This window comes from Columba livia, chromosome 2 (assembly GCF_036013475.1).
Source record: "Columba livia isolate bColLiv1 breed racing homer chromosome 2, bColLiv1.pat.W.v2, whole genome shotgun sequence".
Taxonomy (NCBI): domain Eukaryota; kingdom Metazoa; phylum Chordata; class Aves; order Columbiformes; family Columbidae; genus Columba; species Columba livia.
The window spans coordinates 34,580,403-34,595,418 of NC_088603.1; the positions used below are offsets into that span (position 1 = coordinate 34,580,403).

Below are 15,016 nucleotides of genomic sequence, written 5' to 3' on the forward strand. Positions count from 1 at the left end.
TTTAAAAGTTGGTGCTTGCCTACCTGTACCTTGTGCATCACTGCTGGTGTAGATTTTTAGTCTGTTTTATTTCCACGGATCCTCCAAGTTCTCATAAATAGTATAAACTCCAGTTTTCAAAGTCAATGCTTTGCTGTAGACTTCCTCCTGGTTTTCTTCCTCACCCTGACAGCTCTGCGTGTACTGAAGGTAGCAGGTGCACTCCTGAGCTTAGCAGTGGTTCCTGCAATTCAGTTCTTTATTCAGTAGTGAGTGAATGCTACACCACCCTTTCTTCTCGTTCCCCCTTACCTTTCCCATTTTCCGAGCCACGAAACAAACGCCTCACTGGTGTTTCTGATCCTTAATTTCATTACACTGTAAAAATTGGAGTGAACTGTGCACTTTCCGGGTTGTACAGTTTGTTTTTTTGTTTTGTTTTGTTTTTTTTTTTTGTAACTGCTTTTAAAATTGTGAAGCATATAACTTTATTGTCAAGGGGTTAATAGTTCTTGTCACAGATAACGCGTGGGGCGGCTGTCGCGATAGGCGGCAGCGGCGGGACCCAGGGGGGTGTCGCCTTGCGGACCGTTTTCAGTGCGAACGCACTGAAAACGGTCCGCAAGGCGACACCCCCCTGGGTCCCGCCGCTGCCGCTTGTGGCGCAGGGCAGGCGCTCCCCAGGCCCGCGGCGCCGCCGTTAACGGCCGTTGGGCTCGTCGTGACGCCGGTTGTCCGGGCCGGCTTCTGACGGGCGGTGCTCCGCTCCCGCCGCGGCTCCGCCCCCGCCGCGCGGCGCACGCCGCTGACGTCAGGGCGGCGGCGTCCGGCGGGCCCCGGGGCCGCCATGGCCATCTGTCAGTTCTTCTTGCAGGGCCGCTGCCGCTTCGGCGAGCGCTGCTGGAACGAACATCCCCGCGGCGGCGGCGGCGCCGGGCGGTACGGGCCCTCTGCACCCCACTACCAAGGTACCCCCGGGCATGGCGGCGGTGGGAGGCGCGGGGGGCTTCAGGGGAGCTGCGAAGCAAAGCGGCCGCGCTGCCGTGTCGCGTTCTTCAGGCGACGGTAGCGGCTGTTTTGGCGCTTTGCGGGGTTGGGGTCTGGCCAGAGTGCTGCGGAGTGTGCCGCGGGAAGAGAAAAAACGTGCGGGAAACGTGGCCCGTGGGACCAGTGAGCGAGTTTAAGCACCTGCGTGTTGCACCTTGTGAAGGTGGTTCTAACTCTGATCGGGTGTGGGTCTGTGGAAGCTTTGGGTGCGCAAGAAGCACGGTGGGGAACAGGTGGATGCGGTAACACGGCTGCAGTTCCTTATCTTTGTACCTACAGAGTGACAAAGGTCCCAAAACTTGGGAGGTCTTCACTGTTAGAGCAAGAAAGATGATTAAGGGAGTGGAGCATCTCCCGTATGAGGAAAGGCTGAGGGAGCTGGGGCTCTTTAGCTTGGAGGAGACTGAGGGGTGACCTCATTAATGTTTAGAGATATATAAAGGGTGAGTGTCACGAGGATGGAGCCAGGCTCTTCTCAGTGACAACCAATGGTAGGACAAGGGGCAATGGGTACAAACTGGAACACAGGAGGTTCCATTTACATTTGAGAATAAACTTCTTCACAGTGGGGGTGACAGAGCACTGGAACAGGCTGCCCTGCGGGGTTGTGGAGTCTCCTTCTCTGGAGACATTCAGAACCCGCCTGGACACATTCCTGTGTAACCTCATCTAAGTGTTCTTGCTTCGGCAGGGGGATTGGACTAGATGATCTTTTGAGGTCCCTCCCAGTCCCAAACATTCTGTGATTCTTTGATCTTTGTACCTGCAGAGTGACCAAGGTCCCAAAACTTGGGAGGTCTTCACTGTGCAACAGAGCCCCTGCTGTAGCTCTGTGGGCAGGAGCCCCAAATGTAAATGTGCTGCATGCTTTGTTTTGTTTTTGGTTTTTTTTTTTTTTTTTTTTTTTTTGTTTTGTTTTTTTTTTTTTAATTCTGAGGTAGTTGCTTTATAAAACAACATAAATAAAACTGAAACAGTCTCTTTTCTGGGGTGCCAACGAGTTGTTGTTGGCATGCTCATGTGGGGAGGAGTTCATGTTTACCTCTGACTCCAGAACTACCCTGGGTAACTCACTAAGTTAAGCTCACTAAATAATCAGCTCAACTCGTTAGGAAAATCTACATTTTCTTCTCAAGTTTCTTATCAACACCATAAGAATACTTCCAGGTTTTGTTGATGTTGTATTGGTAATACCTTAACGATTTAAGACTCATGTTGTTTTGTTTTGGTTTTCCATTGGAAGGTACTAACAGAGGAGGAGGATGGGATACTGCTAACCAGAGATACACAAATGTTATCCAGCCATCGACATTTAAGTCTAATACATGGGGTGGCAGCAGAGATCATGGAAGAGGATTTTTCAGCTCCTCTGATTCTGGATCATCAGGAGGCAGCAGCAGAAATGCAGACTTTTCGCAGAACAGATTCTCTGCATTAATGAACAGTCAAAATATCACTGATGGCTATAAAGATGAAGAGGAGAGACTTCTGTAAGTTATAGTCCTGTATCACTGAAAGCATTTAGAATGAGCAGTTTAAAGTCTTGCTGACTTACTAGAGTTAATACAGAGGACATAATCGTGAGGGGGAAGCTGGGACATGTAGTAAGAGCCATAGAAAACACAACTTCATTTAGTTCTCTTGAGTTATGCCTGCATGGGAATAAAGCAGTCCTTGTTTTGAACCTGGGCTGGGCAGCTAGACAACTGTGATATTAGTAAGATGGTGTGGGATTTAAGTTAGGAGCAGGAGGATAAGAAAAGAAATAAAAGATTTCACTATTTCAAAATAAGGGGTCAGGGCCCCTTGGACAGCATTTCAACCATTAAAAAAAAAAAATCAAACACCTCTTTGAGAAAATGAACTATTTGACTTAGTTTTCCTGACACTTAAGGTAACAGGTTGTTCTGCCACTAGCAAAACTGTTGAAACCTGGTTTTACATGCGTGTATTGTGGAGTCAGTTGAGAGTGACCAGCAGATTCAAGGCAATTACACAGCAGGTGATGAAATCCAACAACCACTAATTTCCTGAAGCAGCAAGGTTTTGGAACCACTTTCCATTTTAAGATTACATTAAGAAAATGCTTAACAGATTATTTACTCAGTTTCTCAAATGAACATACATTGTGTTACAAACATCTGAAATGCTTAGAATCTTTGCTTGTTTGTTACTATGTCATGATCTGCTTGTCCACTTTAATTTTTACTCTATCACTGTTTACATTTGCATTTACTTTTGGTGATGTAGCTTTTATTTCTCTGGTTTTGCAATTTCTCGATTTTTATGCTTTTGATTACTTTCCAAAACTCTTGTGTGGAACACTTATTTCTTTCTATTTTTTGTTTCTCTCTTATTTTTTTCTGAATTTTGCTGTTTAACACTGTGCGTGTTCATTTATACTGTAACATCATCTGCTATTGAGAAGGTTTTAAATTGTACCATAATCTACACCATCAGGGAAACACCATCAGGTGTATGACAGCATACACCATACAAGGATTCAAAAATTCTTTGTGCATTTTCGGATTTTTTTTAAGATCTGGTTTGGTGTACTTGCAGTTAGATAATAAGGTAAAATGCTTTGAAGGGACATTTCTGTATCTTGCCGAATAAGTGCATTTTTTTCCACTGAGAACTGAGTACTTCTCTTAAGCATTTTGACTTGTGTCACCTACAAACAAGAAAATTAATGAAGTGTATCTGAATCTGACTTTGGACTGGTGGTTTTATTTTTACCTTCATCTGTGGTTTTGTTTTCTAGTGAAAGTGTAGTGAAAGACATGGAAATTTGGGAATCTTCAGGACAATGGATATTTTCATCTTACTCACCAATGAAAGAAAAGCCAAATGTCTCAGGTAGGTAATATTTTTAGTGTTGCCACTATTTAGGGTGTGATATTTAGGTGATGATTTGCCTTGTGATGCAACAAAAAGGAATATTGGATTATGGTAAATTAATTTTGGACATTCACATCCTTGAAGTTCTGTAATGAATCCTTTCTGTACCTCCAGGTGTAACTGACTTACAGATCACGTACCAAGGCCCATTTCTTCATAACTGTAGAGGGCAGTTGGAAGTATTAATGTATTTTCTTGGAGGTTTTTGATTGTTCCTCTCCTTACAGGATTTTCAGATTTCTCGCCAGAAGAGTTGCATCTGGAGTATTATAACTGCAGAGCAAACAATAACATTCAGAACTATGTAAGTATTTTTAAAATGTTGACTTTTTATGTCAACATGTTTCAAGGTAGGACTTGTTACTATTCTTCAGGTAGCAACTCTTGACTCGTATAGTTACCAAACTCTAGGAGGTTATTGGAATGCAAAAATATTTTTGAATTACTGTGCACCAAATAAAATGTAAAAATAGCTGTTAGTCTGTATGTTCTTCTGTAACTTCATGTTTCTGTCTGAGATCACAGGCTAAAACTGTCAGATCTGGGCTCCTAAAACTGGTGGCCTAAATGTCTAGAAACATCAGCTCCTACAAAAAATGGTAGCAATAAACTTTTAGCTATTCTCAGTTAAATGCAAGGTCTTTCTAAACCTTAGGCACTCCTTATCTTAGTCTTGGCCCTGCTCTTGTGTGTTATTTGTAGAAGTTATTTGAATCCTATATGAAAAGTTTGATGCTTTGTATGCTATTAATCAGTTTGATTGTTATAGTTGGATGTATAGAGCTTTAGGTAGAACACTGGGGAGGCTTATTTGACCTTGTTTTTTTCCATTCCTTTATTGCAGGGAATTAATGCTGAAAACAGCAGATACTTCTAAAGAAGTATATATATTTATACAAAAGAAGTAATATATGTGGGTTTATATATATAAAATCTAAATTTATATGTCTTATTAAATGTCTTTTATTTATAAATCTTAGTCCTATCAATATGAAGGAAGCTAGCACAGTTCAGTGTTGCCTCCAGGAAAGGAATTAGGTTATTGGATTGATGGAAGTAGAAACTAATTTGAGCTACATTGCACTCTTTCCTCTTCACCTTGGTTCTGCATTATAGAAGGAATTGCTTTTGTCACCATTCTTTCTTCATGTGCTTAGAATTACTAGAATTGCATTTTCAGAGACAGAAGGGTTGAAAAAAAAAAAACCACAAACAAAACAAGCACCTGAAAAACAACTTCAATTAAAAAAAAATAAACAGAAATGATTAAACAATATACTATGCCTGGCTATTTAAAAAAATAGTGGCCTCTCTGAAGCACTGAGTGCAAGTTCATGAAAGCCACAGTGTAAAGCTGAAAACTGTATGATAGTGCTCTCACAAAAAAGTACAACATGTCTTTTCCAAAGCATGTGTTTCTATTCTTAAACTGGGTCAAAATCTGAATTTTCCAGTCTGTTGTATAAGAAGTGATACCAAGAAACATGATCTTTCAGCATGTGACTAGACACAAAAGAATTATTGATGTTTGTGATCTCAGACCCTTTTGAAAAATAAAGGAATTTGTTTACAAAAAGATTACTCATTCCACTCTTGCAGGCATTTGGGACATTGTATGTTTTACTTGCTTAATTTTTAAGGAAAATTTAATTAGGCCAGGCTTTGAATAGGTGTGTTGATAAATTTAAATATAGGAAATTAAGGTTTGAAATTCCTCCTGAAAAGTTTATTATTTAATGACTTTCAATTTTGTTGTTTAATCAGTTATCAGCTACACACAGGTACTGTTTATTGCTGTATATATTCTGTGCAGTAATCTGTTGGATATCACATTAAAGGGTCTGATATAAATTAAGAAAGTTAATTTCTGCAAAGCTAGATATTTTAGGATGACACTATTGTGAATTATGTTTTGAAAGTGGGCATTTTTTTCTGAAAATGTTGTAGAAGCTAAGGCAGATCTTAGGACTTCAGCTTAATGAGTGAGCACATATGTGGACAAGCCAGAAAAAAAACGAGGGTTGAAGAGTTTTTTCTCTTATACTTAAAACTTACATATTTTTTGTGGTTTGTTGTGGGGGGTTTTTTGTTGTTTGGTTTTGGTTTTTTTCCCCAAGCACTTACATCAGACAGTGATAGAGATTAGATTTAGAAAACCCCAGGACATGTTTTTTTAATCTTATTGTTATGTGAAGCAAAAAAGTTGATTTAAGGGAAATAGTAAGAGAATTGAAAGGAATTCTGTGTTAATAACAAAAATTTCAGCTTCTCACCTTGAAGTTTCAAGAAAGCGAAAGTCTTGTTTTCTTGGCTTAATGAAGTTTCTTTTCTAATTCTAGAAATTTTCTTTCAGCTTAGTTGTCAGATCACTCTATTTTTTTAAGTATTTACCAGCAATAAAAACGTGCCTTTATTTTTCCCCTTTTTAGATCAATTCTGTCCAACAGCTGGCAAATAAATGGAAAAATCGGCTGCTTCAGTTGAAAAATGTAAATGCATCAACAAAAGCAGCTTTGGTAAGTGTTAATGAAATGTAAAATATTTCTGTTCCTGATGTTGTTTTTGTATTAATCTTGGGCAAATGTTTTTCTTAGATTCATGGTTTTTCAGACACATCCACCAAACTGTCCTGCAAATGTCAATGTTAATTTCTGCTGCAAAGATTTCTAAAACCGTGATAGTTTTAACATGCCACCTTGTTTTTTATGAAGAGATCTTGCAAATGTTCCATAGAAACTTCAACTGTTACCAATGTATTTAACTACACTGCTACTAACTTCTATATAAATGATAGGTATCGCTTTGAAGATCACGGGATACTATATTTTACAACATTATTCTTTTTGGACATCCTTCTTTGCACCCAAATAGCTGAGACACCAGAATGTTTGATTCCTAGATTCATTGGCAATTTTATGGTAGATCTATGAACTGTCCTGAAATTCTCAACTGTGCCATGTTATGTTCTGGCACTGCAGCCTTGCAAAACGTCTGACATGAAAGTTTTTGGCTGACTGATGGCACGAAGAGCATGACAGTCATCTTAGAATGCTCCTGGGAACATTAGAGAAAGTAGAAGGGGCGTAAGGAGGAATATTACATAAGAGAATAACAATTGCAGTTTGAAAACTGCCCCATCTCTTAGTCTGTGTGTTTTTTATAGGTGATGATAGAAGTGTGACTAAATATTCTAGCGCTGCCTGAGTCAGGTGCATGTGGAAGTCTATGAACACAGTTTTGAGTCTTACATCCACCTTTCTCTGGAATAATGAAATCAATGAATTGCAGGCAGGTATTATAAAACACTTTTGTTAACTAAGGAGAGCAGCGAATCAGGATGGTTCCATGTTAGCAAGGCAGCAGCTGGATCCCTGGTTTGGAACACTGGCATTGCAAGCCACGTGAAAGTAACCAGAGCTCAGGGATGGGATCTGGTCAAGTATGTGCACAGTAAGAGGCAAATATCCACCCCACCTTTGCTTCCATGTGCTGATGTTGACTCTTCCAAGGTATATTCAGCAGACAAGACCAGAATTATCCTCCAGACCATCAGGATAAATAGAGCATTTTAATAATGCCAGAATGAGAAACCGGTAGATAGGTGGGAGAGAAACTGTTTGGATAAAATTAATTATAAGATATAAAGAGTAGTTGTTCCTGGGAAGGTGGCAAATGCTTGTGAATCTGGAAGTGTGAGAGAAGAATGCTTGAGTTAAAGCCAACATTAAATAATCAGGGAGGCAGAGTAAGTTAAGTCTGCATGAAGTGTGTTAAAGTTTTAGTAATATGGTCATATCCCTTGGTATGTTCAGTGCTGAAGGTGAAGAACTGGGCTTTGGCCCAGAAGAGCAGATGTGCCAAGGTGAGAGAACAGACTAAGTCAAAGCAAAGACATAGGATCATAAAGCAGTAACTGAAATAGGTAAGAGATGAGAACGAGAGCTGGAAAAGGTATTCAGGTCATTGACTGACAAACAAAAATCTGTAAATAGTAATATATTTGTGCTTCTGGAGTGTTTTACAGAGAATAGTGTATAGCCTTAAAGCATTTTGTTCATTGCTTCAAGAGTACGCAATAATGATGAAAGTGATCATTGTCTGCCTTTGTCTAAGGTGTATTAAAATTGAACTGAGCAGCTATATTTTTGCTTCAAGTATTTGTTGGAAGACATTTGTCTGCTTTGGAATCTAGTTTTCATTTATGTATTTGGATTTTTTTAAGCTATCTGAATTAAAGAACATGGTCACTCAGCCATCGCCTTCCTTTGGATTCGGAGAATGGCAAACATCAAGCTTTGGGTCATCAAGTAAGTTCCTGCATTAAGAACCAACAGTTAAACATTTTTATTGAGTTTTTCTTCTGCATTATTGAAACACAGCAGTGGTTTAGTATGGCAGGTATGCATGTTCTAACATTTTTTATAAATTTTATAATTGCAGGCTTTCCTGTGAACAGCAGCAGTACCAGTGCTAGCAGTTTCTCCTTTAAAACAAGTTCCAGTCTCATCAGCGCATCATCTGGAAACCCCCCTGCTTTTGGGAGCTCTTCTGCTGGTTGTAATCCTCCCGCCTTTGGTGTGACGTCCCCTCCAAGCGTATCCCATTCTGTTGGTTTTGGCAGCCCGGCAGCCCCATCTGCAGCCTCCTTCTCATTTAAAACTTCTGAAACAAGTAGTGGTTTTGGAACTTCTGGGTTTTCAGGGTTTGGCAGTTCTTCTGCTGTGAACTCATCAGGCAGCGCTTCGTTTCCAGCCTTTGGAGCTTTTAATGCAGCAGTAGCAGCTTCTGCCTCACATTCAAGCAGTGCTTTATTTGGACAGACTGCCAGCGCCTCTGGACATAACATAACATCAGCGTCGTCTGCAGCCACAAACAATACTACATCAGAAAAGTTATTTACACCAAAGAGTGAATTATCAGCTGAAGAGTTAAAACAATTCGAAGCAAAAAAGTTTACAGTGGGAAAGATTCCTCTTAAGCCACCACCATTAGAACTTTTAAATGTTTAGGACTTTTAAATTTATTCTGAAACAACATGTTTTTGTAACTTCCCTGGTGCCTCAACGACACACTTTTGTGGTTGAGTAATGAAATAAAAAATGAAAATTAACTCAAATGGAAGCATTTATCTCTGTCTTCTGCAATAATAACTCACAGGTATAAACATTTGAACATTGTATTTTATCGCTTCTTGGTTATTTTGGAATGGACTTTAACATCCAAAAAATGAATGAACAAATTTCCCTTTTATATTCTGTACTGTGAAATTTTGAGCAAAAACTGTATTTAAAAAGGTTTTCTCAAAAGTAAGAATGCACACAGCCTCATGCTGGAAAGAACCAGTTGCAGTGCAAGACTGCTTGGACCACCTTGTCTTTTGCCTCTTATTTTAAGGGCTTGTGCAGCCTTTGACAATTGTGTTTGGAGACAGAGGGCTCCTGTGTGGTCTGTACCCAGCTACAGGCTTCTGGTGCTGAGAGTTGGTTACCTCTCCCAGTTGCTGCAATTCAGCTTTTGTTAGTTGTTCTGCTTGAGGTCATAATGCAGGCATTGATTTAGTATGGGGGGTAGGACAGCCTTGGAAGCAGTCATCACAAATAAGAAGCTTGTGGTTTCCTATTTTGGCAACTCTTAGATAAAACATTGCAAACAATTGCAAAACTACTTACTAGATTTATGTAAATTTATAGACTCTTGTTGTCTGGTTCTCAAAACTTCATGGGTGCACATATTAGCAATACCTTTTCTGAACCATTTATATGGAGGTATATATTTTGCCAAGATGCTATAAAGCAGGGGTCAGAAGTTTTCCAGAGGAGGTATAATACTAGAGTCAGGTGAAAAGAACATTTGTTATTGAGCAGGCCCTTCCACTAATTGTGTAAAATTACCAAACCTCATATTTAAGAGGAAAGCAAAAGTTCGCTCCAGGATATACATAAATAAATCGGTTTCTTGCTTTAACACTTGAAGATAACATTTCGGTTCTTGCTGTGGACACACGGTCCTCATTAAAATTTCACTCCAGCTGTGTTTCCTACGAAGGGCCATAACATACTGGGCCATGGCTTGCTGAAATACTGTGAACATATTTAAGATTTAGGATAACAGGCCATGGCATTGTGCAGGTCTACCAGAAATCCAAGTTCCCCTGTCTGTGTGCTCAGTGTAGATGTACCAGAAACTTGCAAATGTTATGTTATGGTACTGAGTTGCTTATAGGGATTTTTCTGGTGATAGTTTTGTAGATGAAAGAAGGCATCTGCTTTTTGTTAGTGTTGTGAATGACCCAGGGCTGGCTTCCTGCAACTCACAAACAAAATACTGATACATTGGCCCAGAGTCCCATTTAATTCTTATGAAATGTGTTTTTCCAAGGGAGGCCCCCCAGAGCAGTACTGAGAGGGGGACAAATCAATACATGTGCATCTGTCAGGGCTCACTTGGCTCTGGATCGTCTGTGTCAGTGACTCAGATTTTGACACAGGAACTGAGGAACATACCAAAATCCATTATGCCACAGTAGTTGCAGATAACTTCTGTAAAGATGGGGGTTATTAAATTAACTCTTTTACATAAGACAGTATTCAACAACAAACAAAAAAGTGTTTGTTGTTTGTGAGATGAATGCCGTAACTGCCTGAACTCATTCTATTAATATGACATGCTATATCCTGTCCCCTATTTCATTCGTGAAGCCTTAGTGGTTCTTACACCCAAATGTATCAGAAAGCTACAAGATTTTTTTAGAAGTTGCTGTAACTTTTTATTATTATTTGTATTAAAGCAACATTCTAGTATAGCAAGAGTATATTTTGGAGTATAGGTACAGAATTAAGTCTTGCTGATAACCTTAAGGATCCTACGGCGTATTTTAAAGAAATACAGATGGTTCTGTCTTACACTTAAAGGAGTAATAGTTATGGACTCACCTGTGCTTTTTTCGTAATGCTCATCCTCTTAAATGACTAATTTAACCAAAAAAAATAAGAGAGGGACATTCTGAGTCACAGTTAAGGATAGGCTACCTCTGACAAATGCCAAAGCTATCTATCTTTACTGAGTTGAACTGTCTTTGTACATAGGACCACTGCAAGATTTTTGAGTTTCTATACCTCAGTGCTGCTGCTGTGCTGCATAAAGCGGCTTTTGAACTTACATGATGAGCTAAATCCTTTAGTCTTTCTTCAAGTATCTCAGCAGGCTGTTGCTGCTAAGCTACACTAAGAGCTTTCAAGGCTCAAAAGTGCACAAAAGCTTCTCTAAGTGGAAGTGCTTTTGCTTAAAAAAAAGTAAGGCCATGAAAAATATTTATTATCTATCTACTGTACGTACCCAAAGGAACATTGGCTGGATGTCCTCAATCATCCTAACCTATGGGGACCTACGGGGAGAAGCGAATTTTGAAGTCTTAGGTCACCTTGTGATTAAGAAATAGAAAGATTAAAGGAAGTTTTCTTTATTTAGATGACAATACATAAAGATTAACGTTTGGTCAAATTTTTTGACCAAATGCATTTTTTCGGATCATCTCCTCACACTGAAAGGAAAACAAAAAAAAAAAAAATCACTCTTGCTCACATACCAAGACTTGGTGTTTCATCCCAAATGGGCTTGTGAGCATCTAAAAAGGTGTCAGAGAGCAGCATGATATGAGTTACCTAGCAAAAGGCAAGCTGGGGATTTGGCTGCAGAAGCAGAGATAAGGACAGGCTAGAACAGAAGGAAATAGCATTGCTTTAGTGGGCTTACAAAACTGCAGAAAATAAACAATTTGTCAGCAGATAAAAGCAATTTTTTTTGCTGTTCATTCTGTTCTGATTTTGGTATATTTGATATCAAAGTTGGTTGGCAGTACAAAGGTGGCTAAATAATATCTTCCTTCTAGCTAAAATCCTTTCATTTTCTTAACTTTCCCATTTTGCAACTGCTTTTTTTGTTTGGCATATGGCTGTTCTCCAGAAAGTCATAATATTGTGGTCTGGCATATAAAAACACATGCAGGGTGGCAGCAAACTGGCAGATCTCACTCGCTGTACCTCATTTTCAAACAGAAAACATGAGGTGAACATCCAAGCAAAGAGGTGTAACGTGTCCTAATGACTAGAACTCAGCCTGTGAATTAGGCTGGAACATTCAAGCTCCACATGGTATTTTCAAATACTTCCCTTCCTTTGAAATAACAGGATTTATGAGTCACTGAAGTTCCTGCAGTGCGGTACAAACAAATTATTTGAAAAATTATTTGGAGTTTTGGTTTCCAAGAGATCATGGATTAATCCTCAGGTAACAGTAATCAGGCTGTACGCAGGGGAAAAACTCTCTGCTGCCCCAACAGAGAAAGCAACCCAGCATCTAATAAATAGAAACTTTTTGCCCCTTTTCCTCCAGGTGATAGAAGCAGCACTAGGAAAACTCAAAGTTGAAGAAGAGAAATAAGGGGAGCCTTGGAATGCATTACAATTTTGTCTTAAAAGTGAATCATAGTATCCATGTGTTTTGTAGTTTCACTATATGCAGCATAAGTGGCGAGGTAGCCTTACACTGAATGAAGGAAGATGGACAGCAAATAATCAGCTGACTAGATTTAAGCCTCAGAGACTAAAACTAAGGGCATCAACAACAGTAAATTAAGAGCAGCCAGAAGGATAAGGAAAGAAGAGCTTCCACAAACATGTCTGAGGGGAAAGGAATACAAAAAGCCTATTAATACAGGAGCACTGAAGTGAGATTGATAACTCTGAAATGGTGGAAATCTATTTTAAAATACTTGAAATGAGGGACGGTTGAAAAATCAATGAGGACGTAATGCAGTTACTGATAAAAGGCCAGTAAGAAAATATTTGTGAAACGTGAGCTCACTGCGGCACCATGGGAGTCCAGGTAATTTGCCATACTGGTCAGTAATGGAATCAGCTAATGGACTTGCCATAGTTGTGATAATTATTTGGATAACTGATAGAGCACTAGGGATGTGCCAGCAGATGGGGAAAATAATACATCTTAGCAAGCAAAGGTACTTACTCTGTTGATGGTTATGAATAATTTGAAGAGATTCTAAAGACAGATCATCTAGCTTTTAGTTAGGCATTTAAGAGCTGTCAGATATTTATATAACAGTGATTAGATTTAGCGATTAGTCACGAACATTGGCAAGTGAGAGAATGCTTTTTGTTTCTAGTCCACCTCCCGTATCCTAATGTAGAAAACAGAGAGAAACTGTAATTTAATATTTACCTGGACAGTAGTGGAAGAAGAAAGCCATAGACAATTAGACAATTTAAATAGATATCTAATTGCATTTGTCCTAATATAAGCCAGCAGCTAGAGGAAAAAAAAAAAATATACTACTAGTATTCAGAGAGACAGAGGAAAGTGTAGAGTTTAAGATGACAGAAAGGGAGATAAGAAGCCACAGTGGATTAGATCAGTAAAATGTAGTGTGAGCTGTAGGAATCTCCTTCCCTGCACTACCTGGTGATGCTGGATTTGGTTCTGGGCAGGCGGTTGCCATAGAGCTGTGTGAGGAGCAGGAGGCGATTCAGAGAGTGACCAAAGTGATTGCTGGTTGGAAATGAGGATTGAGGAGGAAACTTAAGAGCCGAAAAATTACTGTTCGGTGAAAGCAGAGGCTGTGATGTGGAATGATCGTCTTATTGAAAGGGTACCCTCTCAGAAAGGAGGACATGGGATTTTTTCAGGGCATCTTGACTAGTAACCAGAATACTGCAATACTTCCTTGACAGTGTCTTAGATATGAAGTTTCTGAACTGGGTCCTTTTTCTTCCTCTGTTAACATCTGGCCAAGCCAAACCCAAAACACTAGAAACAAATCCCTACCTGTCAGGACTAACAGAACGTGTCCTGAGAGATGCAGAAGTCAACATAAGTAGATCTGATCCCTGGCCTTTGAACCAAAATACACGAGCACCTGTGAAGACAGTGCCGAGAGTGCAACGCTGAGCATCCAGAGCAGGCAGCCCTGTGTGGCTGCCGCCAGTCCTGGGCGGGAGCCATAAGGATGGAAGCTCTCTCAAAGCACTGAGTTTAAAGAGGTATCACAGTATGTTTGGGATTAGAAGGGACCTCAAAAGATCATCTAGTCCAATCCCCCTGCTGGAGCAGGAACACCTAGATGAGGTCGCACAGGAACACGTCCAGGTGGGTTTTGAATGTCTCCAGAGAAGGAGACTCCACAACCCCCCTGGGCAGCCTGTTCCAGTGCTCTGTCACCCTCACTGAGAAGAAGTTTTTTCTCAAATTCAAGTGGAACCTCTTGTGTTCCAAATTGATCCCATTACCCCTTGTCCTATCATTGTTTGCCACCGAGAAGAGCCTGGCTCCATCCTCATGGCACTCACCCTTTATATATTTATAAACATTAATAAGGCCACCCCTCAGTCTCCTCCAAACTAAAGAGACCCAGCTCCCTCAGCCTTTCTTCATAAGGGAGGTGCTCCACTCCCTTAATCATCTTTGTTGCCCTGCGCTGGACTCTCTCCCAACAGTTCCCTGTCCTTCTTGAGCTGGGGTAGATTAGCTCCCCAATGCCAGTAGTGAATATACCTCTTGGTCTCGAAACTCTCAATTGCAATTGTCTGGTTTTCCTGTTTGGAATAGCCAAGTAAGAAAAAAAAATTAAAAAAAATAAATATATATATAATACTTCTCAGCAGCTCAGTATTAGGCAACATTCTTATTTAATCTGCTATGCTGTTGCAAGTTTTCAGTTTGGTCTGCAGAATTAAGCTAGGCACGTTTTTTACAACACTGTATCATGCAACAGGCTCCTTGGTGGGACCTACCTTACTGCAAAAGAGCAAAAACAGATCTTAAAACAGAGGGAAGAAGAGCAAAAACAACCACCAGATTTAAACGTTAACTGGCTGATCAAGATTTTTGTTTGGGTACACAGATTGCTTTGTCTTTCCTCCACAGGCAATGGGGTTTGTTCTTACTATGTCACATGAGAGACATCAGAAACAAGTTTTACGCCTTACCCCTTCCAGCAGGCACATCTGTTACGTTGCTAATTCCGTAGTAGTCATCAGAAAACTGATCTGGTGGTTTTAAAGTACCTGCAGCAATT

General features: G+C 40.0%; 1 protein-coding gene across 1 annotated transcript; it reads left to right on the plus strand.

Moving 5' to 3' along the window:
* Positions 1–681: 681 nt before the first annotated feature.
* On the plus strand, positions 682–9,043 carry NUP42 (nucleoporin 42). The gene is made up of 7 exons (XM_065051310.1): positions 682–947; positions 2,270–2,516; positions 3,791–3,885; positions 4,155–4,231; positions 6,357–6,443; positions 8,150–8,234; positions 8,368–9,043. Exons 1-7 carry the CDS (start codon positions 827–829, stop codon positions 8,934–8,936), a joined length of 1,281 nt encoding a protein of 426 aa, XP_064907382.1. The 5' UTR covers positions 682–826; the 3' UTR covers positions 8,937–9,043.
* Positions 9,044–15,016: the final 5,973 nt, after the last annotated feature.